Here is a 12,744-nt window from a genome sequence, read left to right as displayed (position 1 = left end):
TGGCAAGTTTGCAAAATATGTATACGTTGTACTTGGGACAAAGGTCTCTGTTTCAATAATCAACACACCTGTGTTGCGATGGCGGCAGTCGCATTACGATCTCTCTTGCCCGGGGCTGTAGTTTTTCACCAAAAGTGGTAACTGGCTTTCTGTGTTCTTGTCAGACTTGACAAACGGTCGCTCGACAATCCGACCGCTTTTAATCAAATCCTCCTTTGGTACCGCCAGTTCGAATTCGAACGCCCTGAGCAGGGTGAAAAGGAGAACTTTGATTCTATGCAGGAGCTTTCAGTCGAGTTTTCACTTATAAGCAATCAGAAACGAGACCTACTCGACAAGAGAGAATCGAAACCCGATACACGCCCTTCCACCACCTCCGAAAGTCATCATATTGCCCCAGATACCTGGGAGGGATGTGTCGAGAGAACCATTCAACCAGCGATCGGGCCTGCAATCGTCAAACAGTTAGTTAGATGAATCAGCAAAAGGAGAGGATGATCGTGTTGACTTGAACTCAGCAGCATCTTCGCCCCAAAACTGTTTACTCCTGTTTAAAGCTGATAAACTTATGGTAATCCCCTGTCCTTTCTCCACCCGAACGTAGTTTTGCCCGTTTACCGGCACACTCAAAGGGATCACACCGTCTCGGGCTGCATCTCTCTTGATCCCTGGTACAGGCGCATGCACTCTAAGCGTCTCTCTGACAAATGCTTCCAGATACGGCAAAGAGTTCAGTTCATCCATGGTAGGCGTGTCATTGGGCAATGTCAAAAGTTCGTCACGTAGCCTGCACTGCATATCGGGATGTTGAGTGAGTGCATAGAGTGCCCAGGCGGTCGCTGTACTCGTTGTTTCGTGTCCGGCCACTAAGAACGTCGGAATTTGGGCCAGGACATCTACATCCTCCATTCGTTCCGACTCCTCTTCATTGAGGTTTGATTTGATTAGAAGTGATAACAGATCACGGGCACCCGTCGCCCCTCCCTCTTGCGAAGCAAGTGCTGCTTGCTTGCTTTCAGTGATGAGTTTTGTACCGACACGCTCCATGGTAGTACGGGCTTTCGTGACCAGTTTCCCTCGCATGGTGGGCTTTACAGTGGGTGAACCACTTTTATCACGTTGAATAATCTACATGAAGAGGGCAAACATACCAGCGGCCGCAGGATAGGAAACATTAACCGAAGAATGGACCAGATGCCCAAGTTTGACACTTTCCCGCTGAAGATGATCTTGAAGGCCTCACTAAGCTCGTCAGCATGTTCTTCGGTCGCTGAGAGTGACCTAAGATCGTAATTGAAACCTGTCGCAACGGGGTACAAACAGTGCAAGGATCAGATTGTGTTCTGGGACGTACCCGCCAAACCGATGACATCCAAGGTCGCTCTGCTTAACCATAACATAGAGTTGATACGGGCGACTCCAGTTTGGTCTGTAGAGCGGTCAATCTGAGATTGCCATACGTCTCGAAGCTGCGTTGACATGGGAGTGATCAACTCGAAGAAGAACCAAAATATGATAGGTACCCGCCTCCATAGCCTTCTCAACGAATATAGTCGTAAGCTCACGAATTTGAGCGTGACCAAACGCTGGATTCTGTCACCAGAGGTCAAGACACGTAGTCTATGCAGAGTAATTTGAAATCGTTACCATCACTTTGCGCTAGAATGAAACTTTCCTGTTGAGCCGAGTGAGTTTCCAAGAATTGAAGAAATATACATACCTGAAATTTGTGTTTGTCCTCTTCGGTTGTTAGAACACCTGTTGCCGTGAATATGAATTGAGACGACCGTGTCGGGGAAGCTCTGTGGAAAATATGTACCATTTCCAAGGAGCTCAGTCAAGGCAAACCGGGTAAGGTCAGGTTTGTGGTAATCATAGTGATTCATCAAGATGTGGGTGACGGCTTTGCTGTCCGCAGTGTAGAGCCTGGTTTTCTATCGTCAAAATTCAAATATATCAGAAGTAATTAGTTGAAGTAATTGAGGAAACTCACCCCCAGAAAACCTTTGACACGAAAAGTCGGACCATATTCCTTCGTCCATCTCTCGAATAAATCCGTTTCTCCCTGTCAGGCTAGCTTTATTAATCGAAGCATGAGATATAAGAGACCACCGCACATCACCATTGAGTTCGTTTACATTTCCAAAGAGGAAACCAGGATCCGGTGGTCCGGGGAGACGTCGTAAAGGACGAGTATGCTCTTTGTATAACCATCGCAAAACATAAAACGCCAGGAAACATGAGGAGTATATGGCGAGATGGGCAAGAGTCACAGTCATGGTTGGCCAAAAAGGTGTTCTCGACGTTGATTCCAGTTGATCAGTTTACGGAAGATGATGACCATCTCGGATGATGAGAGACAACTTTCAATTTCAATTCTTGATTTTTGAACGGCGTCGTTCAAACTCCGCCAGCTCGGCATCGTCGGGAGTCGTTCGACAAACAATGCTCCATCCTCTTATCCCTCACTTGAAAGAATCCATGTTTTAAGTTCAGGTACGAAGCACTTGAGCTTGAAATTAAAAGCGGGAGTGAAAGAAGAAGAAGAAGCATCAAGAGGAAATGATAGGCTCGATTCCAGCCGACCTCCCCATCAAACCATTGGCCACGCCTGCCAGTGAGCGCGAACCGGTTGAATAAGTTCATTTTTGACTTTACAAGACACAGCTGCCAGCAACCTATATCCCTAATCTTGTTGGACTCTTCCTCAATGAATAATCTACGAGTACAGCCAGTGGATTCAAGGAGTCAAAAGCCCCGCTTTCTCGAGCGTGTTCCGCATCCTCACATTCCTCGTAACAAGCCCCATTTCCTGAACAAGCACTTCACACTCCTCCTTTACCCCCGTAGGCTGACAATCAAACCACTCTCTCATCTCCTGTCCATTGATAAAGCCCTCCATCTCCTCCGTGCACACCATTCCGTCCCAAGCCCACCTGGAGTCGTGGTGTATATTCGGTGAACCTCGAACATGGCACAATGTCTGCATATGCACCGCTAGTATTACTAGCGGGTCGTCTCTTCGTTCCTTTAGCATTTCAAGGAATGGGAGGACCAATAAAGAGGTGATCCCGGGGTTGGATGCTTCTGAGAGATACTGCGACTTGTACTCGAGTGTGCGGATGTCATCTTGATACAATTTGAGAGTTGGATAGGCTGGGAAAATGTTGGGCCAGGCTATTGGGGAAGGTATTCTGTTGTCGCCCTCGCCAAGGCAAATAATAAAGACATGAAAAACGAGCTCGGCAAACTTGGGGCGCCCAAGTTCGATTCGATCGGGGACTGGGTAGTCTGGTAGCCGGAAATGATTGGACTTGACGGTGGTTTGGCGGGCGGTCTCGAGCAAGGACATATAGTCCGAGTCGTATTTTATGTACAGTTTAGACTCGGCGGCTAAGAACTATCGATTTATTATTCCATCGGCGAATGACAGTTAGGACCATGGAGATGAAAAAACGTCAAGACATACCGTTTGCAATATTGATGGGGGCCTGATAGTATGCCAACCTGTTATTCGTCCGTTCAAATTCGCTGAAAGTTATCCAGTCATTATGCTTGTACCAATCTGATGAAGAACCAAAGAAGTGATGAGGCGGCGGACGAGAAAGTGGGAGGTGCATGATGAAGAGGTGACGAAAAGGGGCCTCTGTATATTCACCCCACCAAAAAGGGGTTTCGTATATGAAGCACGCTTTGGGCTAGGACAGTGGATTGGGAGCAAGAAGTAGAAGTTGCCCCGAAGCCTGTCTCCACATGGGCCTGCCTATTCTGACGCACTGGACATGCTTATAATTGACTCAGCTGTACAATTGAAAGCCTAGTGTATCATATATGTAGGGTTCCGTCAACTCGAAAGCAATCTATTCATTGCACACCATTGCCATCTAATTACTGTTATCTAACAAGTCCCAAAAGGTGTCTACGTTCGTAAATACGAGCGTTCATTCCAGATTTTCGTGACCTCGGTAACTTCAAAGTTGTCTCCTTCCACCCACACAGATCGCCCTTCATGATCAGTACACTGAGAAGGTCGAAGGCAGAGTAAGCGCTAGCATAATAATAATGGAAGTAGCAAAAACAACCGATGCCACTCACCAGGGCCACGGCATGTATTTTTTAAGGAAGCCCACATTCTCCAGGAGTGACCTCAACGGCGTCCACCTGGATATTGCCCAACTGAACCGCCTGGCCGTTTGTCAGCTCATCCATCGCCGACTGAGCAACGTTGAAGCCATTGCCAGCGAAATCCATTCCGAGGATGTTGACGCTCTTGCCCTGGTAGGTGACTCGCCAACAGCTTCCACACTTGTCCGAGTTCCATCCTGTGATGGCATCGACTGCACCGATGCGAGGAAAGCTAGGAAGGGAACCAAAGGTGGAATAACCTCGGTTTCCTAGGCCGTTCGTGCCATCCGAACAAGCTGTGGTGCTGAGAGAAGCACCGGAATCATCGTAGTGGTTATCGTACTGCAATTGAACAGCAGCGACGGAGCTAGCAAGGAGAGCGACGACGGTGACAGAGAACTTCATGATGGCGAGACAAGTACGGGTGCGACTGGTAAGATAACTGAAGGCAGGCTAGTGTGAAGCAAACTGAAAGAATCTTACCTACCTACCTTTATACGTCTGAGCTTCGGAAATTTCGGGGGAAAATTAAGCCGCAGTTTAGAAGAAGCGCAAGTTTGAAATTGGGGTCCAAGGCAACCAATGCCCGCCACTTTCATTCCGTCGAAGATTCATGCTGCAATGTGCGTGTGTTCCGCCTGGAACTGCACGCGTAGTATCCGACAAAGATGGTCAAAGTTCAGTCATTCACGACGGTCACTGTGTCGACGGAAATTAAGTCGAAGCCCATACCTTCCTAAAAAGTCCGAAAAGCCCTAAAACTCTGCCTTCTGCCTTCTGCCTTGAGGCTTAACTTTCCCGGCATATCGCAACGGTGTGATGGCCCATACACTGGGTGCGCAATAGCATAACGTTTTGAGTTAAGGTTTATGCACAGTTCATGCAAAGTATAGTGGATTTATGCTAGAATTCATGAAAAAAAGTTAGCGTAATTCTTAACTTAAAGAGCCCTGCGCTATCCCTCACCCAGTGGTACCTACCGGAAGTGCAAGGCCAACCAATGAACCTGGATGCGGGTGACTGGTGAGGATGGTAAATGTTGCGCTGACCTTCGCGTTATTGTGGAGCTGCAAAATGAAGGCTTGAAGCTCGGAGGATATGCAACAAACTCGACACTTCAAAGATCCATAGAAGCCAAACGAACTAGAAATAGGTAATCTGAAGGTCGAGCATTAGAAACACAATACTGTAGAGTGAAGGAACAAGCGTGTATAAACGACCAACCAGTGAAACAACAATTAAAAATCACAGCAGGTTACGGGCATATAGGTTAAGGGGAATCCAAACAAGAATAATACAATCGGAGGGTTGGGGGATGAGCGAAAATAACCAAGAAAGAACAGAACATAACCCGATGGAAACATACAAGAACGTAAGAGTTATAGAAATCCGTGAACATGTCCCGTTGATAACTGAACTTGAGCGTGACGATAGCGTAGTAAGATGGAGAATAAGGCAATCACGACAGAAGTGGTGGGAGGCAGACAGGCCGGTTTCCCGGTTGACCTTCAGAGCTACGAGGAAGCCTTGACCCACTTTGCTATCTCTTCAGTCACCTCTTGAGAATGACTATGTGTTAAGTCATGACCGCCACCGTCAATGGTGACGATCTTTGAGTAACAACCCGCGAGCTTCTGGCCATCGACCTCAGACGCAACAGGGAGCAGGGACTGAATAATCGATGCATATCTGTATGGGACTGTATTGTCGGCAGTACCCTGGGGTGGAAACCGTATGAGCCAACTGAGAAACAAGAAAACAGAAGCAGCTCACATGGATGATAAGCAGCCGACGACCTCTCCAGACGCCATCCTTGAAACTTTTTTCTTCGCCACGAATAGGTCCGTCCCTAAGAGAGGAGGATAGTGCACCATTGTATCCAGGTAGATGAGCGGACTGCAGGCGAACGATCTACGGAGCACATGCGTGGGTACACGTCGAAAAAATGTAACAGCAAAGGAGTGTTACCTCATGAAGCGGGTTGACAGGTAAACTTGGATCGTTGGGGGAGTTCATACGATATTTTATGAATTTCTGTACGTAAGGTGATTAAAATGGATCTTAGGAAGATGAACTTGACGGTTCATACCTGCGCAATTAGGCTGGATGAAATAGCTTGAACTACAGGCAGAGAGATGACTTTCGCGGTTCGAGGGAGGTCGGATGACTGGAACCAATTTGCTTAACATGACGATCATTGGGTCAGGCGAATGAAGACAGCGAACCTGAATAAGTCCAGCAGATGATATTATGATTGCCCGATCTTCGACGAGGTGAGGAAAATTTGCTGTGAAGGCGGCTGCTATAGCTCCCCCCTGCTCTCGATAGTCAACACACGAAGACGACCATTTTCAAAAAAACGAACCATAGATAAACCCGCAACCACCGCCTTATCCCACTTTACGTACTGCATCAAAAGTGCAAGTTGTGTGATATACAACCGCGTGTCATACGTTGTCTGTGGCGCGTCTGAGTATCCACGCCCGTATAAGTCTGTCCCGACAGAACCTTTGTGAGCATGAGAGGGAAGAAAAAAACAGGGAGTACGCACCATACACCATTACGCGTAGCCCTCTCTTAGCTAGCCCCGGTGCAACATCGTGCCAAACAAATCCAGGTATTGAAAGCCCGTGTATCAACACAATCTAATTTTCATTAATGATAAGCAGCCGCGCGAATTGACGACCATACCTTCTGGCCATTTTCAGGTCCGAACAGCCAATATCGCACCTGCAACGACCGGAAGTCAATTAAGAGATGGTGCGGAAAAGACAGCCACAACTCACCTTCCCAAACGGTAACCGCACATAATTGCCTCCTTCATAGAAATCTTCAGGATAGATACTCCAGGATTTGCTCTCTCTCGGTAAAGACCCCAAGCCTGGGTGTATTTGAAGTGATTCTGGCGGATGAGGGAACGAAATTAAGAAGTAGCCAGTCAATAAGAGAGGTGGAAGGATCAGGAGAGCGTAAGACAGGCAGTGAAGAGGACCCGTTATGGCCACCATTTCGTGGCGGACGTGGTGGGCGATGAGCCAACCGTGTACAACTAAGGCAGAGCATGACAAAAAACTAACGTGCACGTGGCTTTCCGGTGGTAGACGGCCGAGTCGCGAACTGTCATTGGAGCCAATCGTAAGCGTCGAGGCACTGATAGGTATTTATATTCTCAGCAACTTAGTATTTGCCACATTAAAAACATCTAGACCTAAGTTAGAAGCGCCAGATCTACTTCGAAGTACACATTTACAAAAAGTCGTGAAATGGCCTACGGCCAAACTGTTCGTGGTACACCGACACCTTTTGTGCGAGCGTTGAATATAGTAGCGCCAAATATGCCCTTCACCGTTCATCGGGGTCCATACCAAGGAGCTCCCATTGATCTTGAGCATCGGTGAAAGCCTTGCGAATCATCGCAGCCTTCTTCTCCGTTCGGGGAATGAAGGCGAGAGGGTAGATCTTGGGGATGGAGACGAAACCATCTGTGAATGACGACTCGTCGTTCATATCAGGGAGGATGTCCGCTCCAGTGACGGAGTCTTTCCTGGTTTTGAGATTGAATGCCCAAAGGATACGAGAGAGAACAATGAAGAGGGAAGCTTCTGCAATATCGTGACCGGGACAGAAACGTCTTCCCCATCCGAAAACGTAGCTAGAGGAAGGGAGTAATCAGCACTGTGGAAAGACATGATCTATTTTCTGAACTTACTGTACGCGGTCCTTGTAGTTGGGCCCACTAGCCCATGTGTTCTTTTCCTCGTCCTTCTGCAAGAATCGCTCTGGGTTGAATGCAAAAGGGTTTGTGTAGGTTTTGGGGTCCATGTGGATAGTCCAGACATTGCCGATGACCTGAGAGTTTTTGGGAATCAAGTAACCCTCGTAGTAATCATCTTCGTCGGAAGAGTGAGCGATACCTGTTGGATAGGATGAGTGAAAGAGTTTCATGAAAACCAAGAAAAACGGAAAACTGACCCATGATAGTGGGGGGTCTGCGCCTGAGGGTCTCCTTAATGCATGCCCGTAAGTATGGTAATTTGAACTCGTCTTCAAAGTCTGGCATACGGTCTTCTCCAACAACAGCGTCGATTTCCTCGACACACTTGTGTAGGAAGTGGGGATGGGAAGCCATGAACATCAAGAAATTCTGCATTGTCGTGGCCGAGGTATCGGATCCTCCTTCGAGGATAGTACCAGCAGTGTAGGCGAGAAGTTTGTCAGTCAAATGACCATCTTCACGGACGCCTTTACCAGGAGCATCTTGGATACCGGCTTCAAGACGCTGCCTGAGGTAGGTGGTAACATAGTTGGTAACGTGCTCTTTGCCTGCCAAGAGATCGGACTTGCAGAGATCAACGAGACCTCCGTACAGACCCATTTCCCTGAACAAACCTCTTCAGCATGGTGCTTTCAATGAGAAATGATGATCATACCAGTCATGTAGCTTACGAGCAGCATCCCGCCATGGAGCAAGGAAGTCGGGTAATTTGCGGACGACGGGGAAGGAGTCGGCACTAGGTTCACTTGAGTCCGCGAGTCTCCGAACAAAACAAGAAGTCGACTTACAGGTATTTCCCGGGTTGTGCTTGCATCGCGAAGTTCGACATGATCTCGTAGACTTTGTGGCTAGATTATGAAGTTTTAAGCCAATAGGATGGAACAAGATCGTGATGCAAAGACATACAGGTTGGGGTTGTTGACGAAACGGTTGACGCGAATACCATAAATCGCAGTCATCGCAACACTCGTCGTCTAATGAGAAGGAGAAGGGCAAAAATTAGACATTGAAGAGGAAGTTCGAACAATTACTCACGTAGCGACGAGGGATAGCAAACCAGTGCGTTTCGGGGGCTTCCTCTTCCTTCATGCTGTCGTATTTAGTCGAAAGACTATGTTCTCCATGTTGCATCAAGTCCCAAAGGACAATCCGAGACTCGAGCTCCTGAGTTGGACGCATGCCTTTGACGGTGGTAGTGTTGAAGATTGTCTGGATGGTCTTCTTAGCCGCCTGCCAGATGACACACGGTTAAAAATATAATCTTTGAAAGCGACGAATTGAGTGATTTACCTTCCATTCTTTCTCATAGGGCAACAGCACGAATCGTTGACCGTCACTCATGATATCGTGGGCGACATGAGGGGGAGTACGACTGGAATAGGTTTTGGCGCGGTTGTCCAGAATCTCGTGTGCGGCTTCGGCGGTGTTGAGAACGATGACAGTCGATCCACCAAGTCTAAGAGAGTAAACTGGCCCGTATTCTTGTGCCCATTTGCGGAACTGCAAATACGGCTTGCGTGATGGAACCTGGAAAAGGTTTCCAATGATGGGAGCTCTGGGGGGGCCTGGGGGAATTTTCTTGTCGAGTTGTTTGTACTGGTATTGGTACACAGCGTACAAAGACACTGCTGCGATCCCTAGTACGAGGGCGGTTTCATATCCCATATTTGGAGAGCCTTCGACGAGAAGATTTCGTGAGCAGAACCACTAATGAGTACACTTTATATTCTACGATAGCCTGGTTCAGGGTATCGGACATGTCGCGGCCGTGGTCGTGGTTGATGGTCAAGTTTGTTTGGTTGTCCGCGGATAGGAGTTACCTTGGACGATGTACACGGAAATACTGTTAATCACCATTATCAAGGGCGAGTTGTGTATTCAATCTGTAGATTACTACGGAAATAAACACGGTAAGGGTAATGCGTTGACCTGTTAAGAGAGCCAAACGCGCGGCCGTAGCAAGTTAACTCGGTCTATGTACGCCACCCTATACAGTCCCTTTCGCTGGTGGATCACCCGTCACCGTCTCCCATTTCGGTCCTTCTTCAACGTCCCAATCGCCATTGCAGGCCCAGTCCCAATCAACCGTATCGAGTAGCTTCTTCTGCGCGCGCACAAATGTTTCCACTGGGCACATACCATTGTTATTGGAAGGACATCCTTCGATACCGGACAGTGGGGTAACACCGTCATTGATTATCACTCTGATTTGTGGCCCTGGTTGCGAGTCACACGATAAGACTGGGAAGGATCAGAGGCCTTAGGTTACGAGACACTACAAGAGGGAAAAACTGACGTTGGAACTGGATGTTTGTCGCGAATGGGGCCAGCTGGGTCACTCGGAATTTTCTGTTCTTAGGAATATGGTCGAAAGGTAACGGTCCGTCTTGCGCGAAATTCGTCAAGTTTAGCGCAGTGATGACTTGAGGTATGTGTGTAAATCACGTGAGCGACGAGTTCAATAACCGTACTCACTGTTTAGGACGACCACTTCGTGGGTGGCATCTACGTATAGACTCTGGTTGACCGGGAAAGTCCGTATATCACCGTCGAGTGTGAAGTTCATCGAGAACTTATTATCTTCCTGAGTGACAGGTTTGCGTTCCAAACGGCTAATCATTTCTCGCACCCATCCTGCACCCTGAACGCGTCCGACCGGAGACCCGAAGGCAGAGTTGTACCAAAACGACAGATCAAATCTGACATAGGGTCAGAACAGATAATGTGGTGAAAAGCGAATCCAAACGAACGCGTAATTGAACCCTTCCCACTCCTCTTCAGTGAACAATTCGCAGAACTTGGAGTAGCCGATAGCAACAGTCTGGAGATGGTTTAATTTTGGAGAAAAGCGATATAAAGGCCAGGAAATGCACCTCATATGCGCACATCTGCTGCATAGTAAAAACGTCTTCTATGGTCAACTCGTAACCGGGTATCTGAGCTTGGAGACGTTTTCTGGCAGACTGCAAGTACTTCTCGGCCCAACGTTTAACATACCAGGTACCACGGTCGGCAACAGAGCTACGGCCAGTATTCCGGCAGCTGTTGTCTGGGGTATGAGCATTACCTCAGGACCTAATGAATAGAATTTACCTATAGTAAGGCGCTAGAGTATTGTTGAACTGAAGATCCGACGTTGACGTGGTGGAGCTGCGAGAGGCAAAAAGTACTTACCCCAGGGGCCTCAATAGTGATGCTCTGCTGGTATTGACCTTCGAGTGGGAGACCAAAAAATCCTAAAGCAAAATTGAGAGCTGAGTGAAGCATGCGATCCCTGAGTGGAAATGTTTAGACTGGTTCCCGAGTTGAAGGATGTGATACATACTGAGATTCGGTTCTGAATACTGGAATTGTGTTGGTATCCGTGAAATTTTCCAACAGGAAGCCGTATTTGAGGCGCATGGAGATTCCGAGATCAACTGCAAACAAATGTCAGAGAGTGCTACGCGAGCAGTACGTCTACGCACAGAGTTGTTGTCGTCCAAATGGTGTGAGCACTACAGTTCCGTCACCGTTAACCCCAATTTCGTAGTGTAAGATGAGGTTGGACACAAACATTCTTCGCCCAATTTGTACGTCCTATATAGCACAATTAGACGTTTCGAGAGGTGACAGCCAGTAAACTACCCACCACTCGTTCAAGAAGTTCAAATCGCCTGATGCTGTCCATTGACTAGCGGCTTGGTTGAGCCGTTTAGCAAGGGTCGCAGGTCCAGCATAAGAAGCTGAAAGTGGTGAGTTCATGTACGACACATTCAGAAACGAAGGCTTACCCGAAGCAGTCGGATACCTTGCTCCGTGTCTATGCAAGAAATGTAGACCCGTAACTCTACACGTATCGGGGACCTCTGGTCCTGAATCGATTCCAAATCCACCCTTTTTGATGCTATACCAAGGGGAAAGATTTCCCCACTTTTGAAATAAGTCGAAGTGACTGTGGTTGTGTGGTCCTGAAGACTCTGGGACAACGAGTTGTGCCGCCCCAGTGTGGATAGGATAGCTGGGAGCGGTCACAATGACTGCCGGTTCTCCGCCTGTGGGGGTTCCACCAGCGAAACCAACGTCGGTTGGGAACAGGCTGGGGAACACATTGGTCGGGGATAACGGAGGGTAGTGATGTACCGTTGTTGAACCGACCCACGGAGGTGCTGCTGCTTCCCGATGGGTACTAACAATCTCAAGGGTATCGGAACCACATGAGGATACACTGGCCCTGCCGAACAAAGCGTATTGTAGGAGTATACAAGTAAAAACACCTCCTGCAAAGGCGCTGACGAAGTGAAGAAGTGAGAAAGAACGTCTAGTGAGCCAAGAGGTTGGAGGTTTAGGCTCATCGTCGTGTTCCTGCTTTGCATGTGTAGGTAGCAATGTCTCGTACTCATCGCCACCGGCAACGACAGCGTACTCGTGCCCACCAGACCTAGAAGGGTTGGTCATCGTGGTGGAAGTAGAGCAAATTCGAAAAAGCCGAATAAGGTTCGCTCGCGGGAAAAGTTCATTCAAAGCCCATCATCATCAATGTCAGCAATTTGAATCACTCCTCAATTCAAATTAGAATCGTCTTCATAGTCCTCAACTATCACAGTATACGTTCCTCAAGTTCTTTATTTCCCTCTGCTAGTCGTCGAACGTCCTCGTAGCCGTTCAGTATGGCACTCGAATCGCCCCGTTCGAATACCATATCGTCGTGCTCTGAATGCTCCTCTCAAATACTTTTCAAGCCACGCCGCACGCTCAGGGTGGAAAGACTTCTTATCCTTTATACAATAGCTGTCATCCTCATTCTCACAACGGCTGTCATACTGGCCAATCACAGTCAACCACCTGCTGCAGGAATATATGTC

The 12,744-nt window shown here is 48.0% G+C and overlaps 6 protein-coding genes across 6 annotated transcripts; all 6 read right to left on the bottom strand.

The window, feature by feature from the left end:
- Positions 1–93: 93 nt before the first annotated feature.
- On the bottom strand, positions 94–2,279 carry E1B28_002389 (uncharacterized protein; the record flags this gene model as incomplete). Its single annotated transcript, XM_043159306.1, has 11 exons — positions 94–274; positions 332–448; positions 509–1,089; positions 1,152–1,300; positions 1,355–1,469; positions 1,528–1,593; positions 1,648–1,659; positions 1,721–1,758; positions 1,820–1,934; positions 1,994–2,065; positions 2,118–2,279. The coding sequence occupies 11 exons, from the start codon at positions 2,277–2,279 to the stop codon at positions 94–96; spliced, it is 1,608 nt and encodes a 535-aa protein (XP_043002906.1).
- A 201-nt stretch (positions 2,280–2,480) lies between these two features.
- On the bottom strand, positions 2,481–3,736 carry E1B28_002388 (uncharacterized protein). The gene is made up of 2 exons (XM_043159305.1): positions 3,470–3,736; positions 2,481–3,400 (listed from the first exon to the last, which is right to left on the bottom strand). The coding sequence occupies exon 2, from the start codon at positions 3,350–3,352 to the stop codon at positions 2,741–2,743; it is 612 nt and encodes a 203-aa protein (XP_043002905.1). The 5' UTR covers positions 3,353–3,400; positions 3,470–3,736; the 3' UTR covers positions 2,481–2,740.
- Positions 3,737–4,116: 380 nt separating this feature from the next.
- On the bottom strand, positions 4,117–4,530 carry E1B28_002387 (uncharacterized protein; the record flags this gene model as incomplete). Its single annotated transcript, XM_043159304.1, has 1 exon — positions 4,117–4,530. The coding sequence occupies one exon, from the start codon at positions 4,528–4,530 to the stop codon at positions 4,117–4,119; it is 414 nt and encodes a 137-aa protein (XP_043002904.1).
- Positions 4,531–4,618: 88 nt separating this feature from the next.
- E1B28_002386 (uncharacterized protein) lies at positions 4,619–7,186 on the bottom strand. The gene is made up of 11 exons (XM_043159303.1): positions 6,912–7,186; positions 6,817–6,855; positions 6,677–6,770; positions 6,491–6,618; positions 6,351–6,440; positions 6,215–6,292; positions 6,094–6,159; positions 5,899–6,036; positions 5,106–5,843; positions 4,858–4,956; positions 4,619–4,769 (listed from the first exon to the last, which is right to left on the bottom strand). The coding sequence occupies exons 1-9, from the start codon at positions 7,131–7,133 to the stop codon at positions 5,640–5,642; spliced, it is 1,059 nt and encodes a 352-aa protein (XP_043002903.1). The 5' UTR covers positions 7,134–7,186; the 3' UTR covers positions 4,619–4,769; positions 4,858–4,956; positions 5,106–5,639.
- A 93-nt stretch (positions 7,187–7,279) lies between these two features.
- On the bottom strand, positions 7,280–9,685 carry E1B28_002385 (uncharacterized protein). Its single transcript, XM_043159302.1, has 8 exons — positions 9,191–9,685; positions 8,936–9,130; positions 8,807–8,874; positions 8,689–8,748; positions 8,556–8,636; positions 8,098–8,504; positions 7,835–8,039; positions 7,280–7,777 (listed from the first exon to the last, which is right to left on the bottom strand). Exons 1-8 carry the CDS (start codon positions 9,563–9,565, stop codon positions 7,468–7,470), a joined length of 1,701 nt encoding a protein of 566 aa, XP_043002902.1. The 5' UTR covers positions 9,566–9,685; the 3' UTR covers positions 7,280–7,467.
- A 78-nt stretch (positions 9,686–9,763) lies between these two features.
- E1B28_002384 (uncharacterized protein) lies at positions 9,764–12,380 on the bottom strand. Its single transcript, XM_043159301.1, has 12 exons — positions 11,674–12,380; positions 11,532–11,625; positions 11,457–11,479; positions 11,368–11,397; positions 11,226–11,319; positions 11,075–11,174; positions 10,994–11,022; positions 10,774–10,942; positions 10,651–10,721; positions 10,376–10,599; positions 10,197–10,322; positions 9,764–10,141 (listed from the first exon to the last, which is right to left on the bottom strand). The coding sequence occupies exons 1-12, from the start codon at positions 12,335–12,337 to the stop codon at positions 9,888–9,890; spliced, it is 1,878 nt and encodes a 625-aa protein (XP_043002901.1). The 5' UTR covers positions 12,338–12,380; the 3' UTR covers positions 9,764–9,887.
- Positions 12,381–12,744: the final 364 nt, after the last annotated feature.

Source organism: Marasmius oreades, chromosome 10, assembly GCF_018924745.1.
Source record: "Marasmius oreades isolate 03SP1 chromosome 10, whole genome shotgun sequence".
Classification (NCBI taxonomy): Eukaryota; Fungi; Basidiomycota; class Agaricomycetes; order Agaricales; family Marasmiaceae; genus Marasmius; species Marasmius oreades.
The sequence above is the reverse complement of the archived record's forward strand: the minus strand, read 5'-3'. Positions and strand labels throughout refer to the sequence as shown.

Coding starts and splice junctions, on each gene's coding strand:
- E1B28_002385 (XM_043159302.1), bottom strand. CDS start 9,565: ATGGGATATGAAACCGCCCTCGTACTAGGGATCGCAGCAGTGTCTTTG. Junction 9,131..9,190: donor CCTATGAGAAAGAATGGAAG/GTAAATCACTCA, acceptor GTCATCTGGCAG/GCGGCTAAGAAGACCATCCA. Junction 8,875..8,935: donor TTGCTATCCCTCGTCGCTAC/GTGAGTAATTGT, acceptor CCTTCTCATTAG/ACGACGAGTGTTGCGATGAC.
- E1B28_002388 (XM_043159305.1), bottom strand. CDS start 3,352: ATGTCCTTGCTCGAGACCGCCCGCCAAACCACCGTCAAGTCCAATCAT.
- E1B28_002386 (XM_043159303.1), bottom strand. CDS start 7,133: ATGGTGGCCATAACGGGTCCTCTTCACTGCCTGTCTTACGCTCTCCTG. Junction 6,856..6,911: donor TGCGGTTACCGTTTGGGAAG/GTGAGTTGTGGC, acceptor CGGTCGTTGCAG/GTGCGATATTGGCTGTTCGG. Junction 6,771..6,816: donor GACCTGAAAATGGCCAGAAG/GTATGGTCGTCA, acceptor AATGAAAATTAG/ATTGTGTTGATACACGGGCT.
- E1B28_002384 (XM_043159301.1), bottom strand. CDS start 12,337: ATGACCAACCCTTCTAGGTCTGGTGGGCACGAGTACGCTGTCGTTGCC. Junction 10,600..10,650: donor TGGGAAGGGTTCAATTACGC/GTTCGTTTGGAT, acceptor ACCCTATGTCAG/ATTTGATCTGTCGTTTTGGT. Junction 10,142..10,196: donor GACAAACATCCAGTTCCAAC/GTCAGTTTTTCC, acceptor GATCCTTCCCAG/TCTTATCGTGTGACTCGCAA.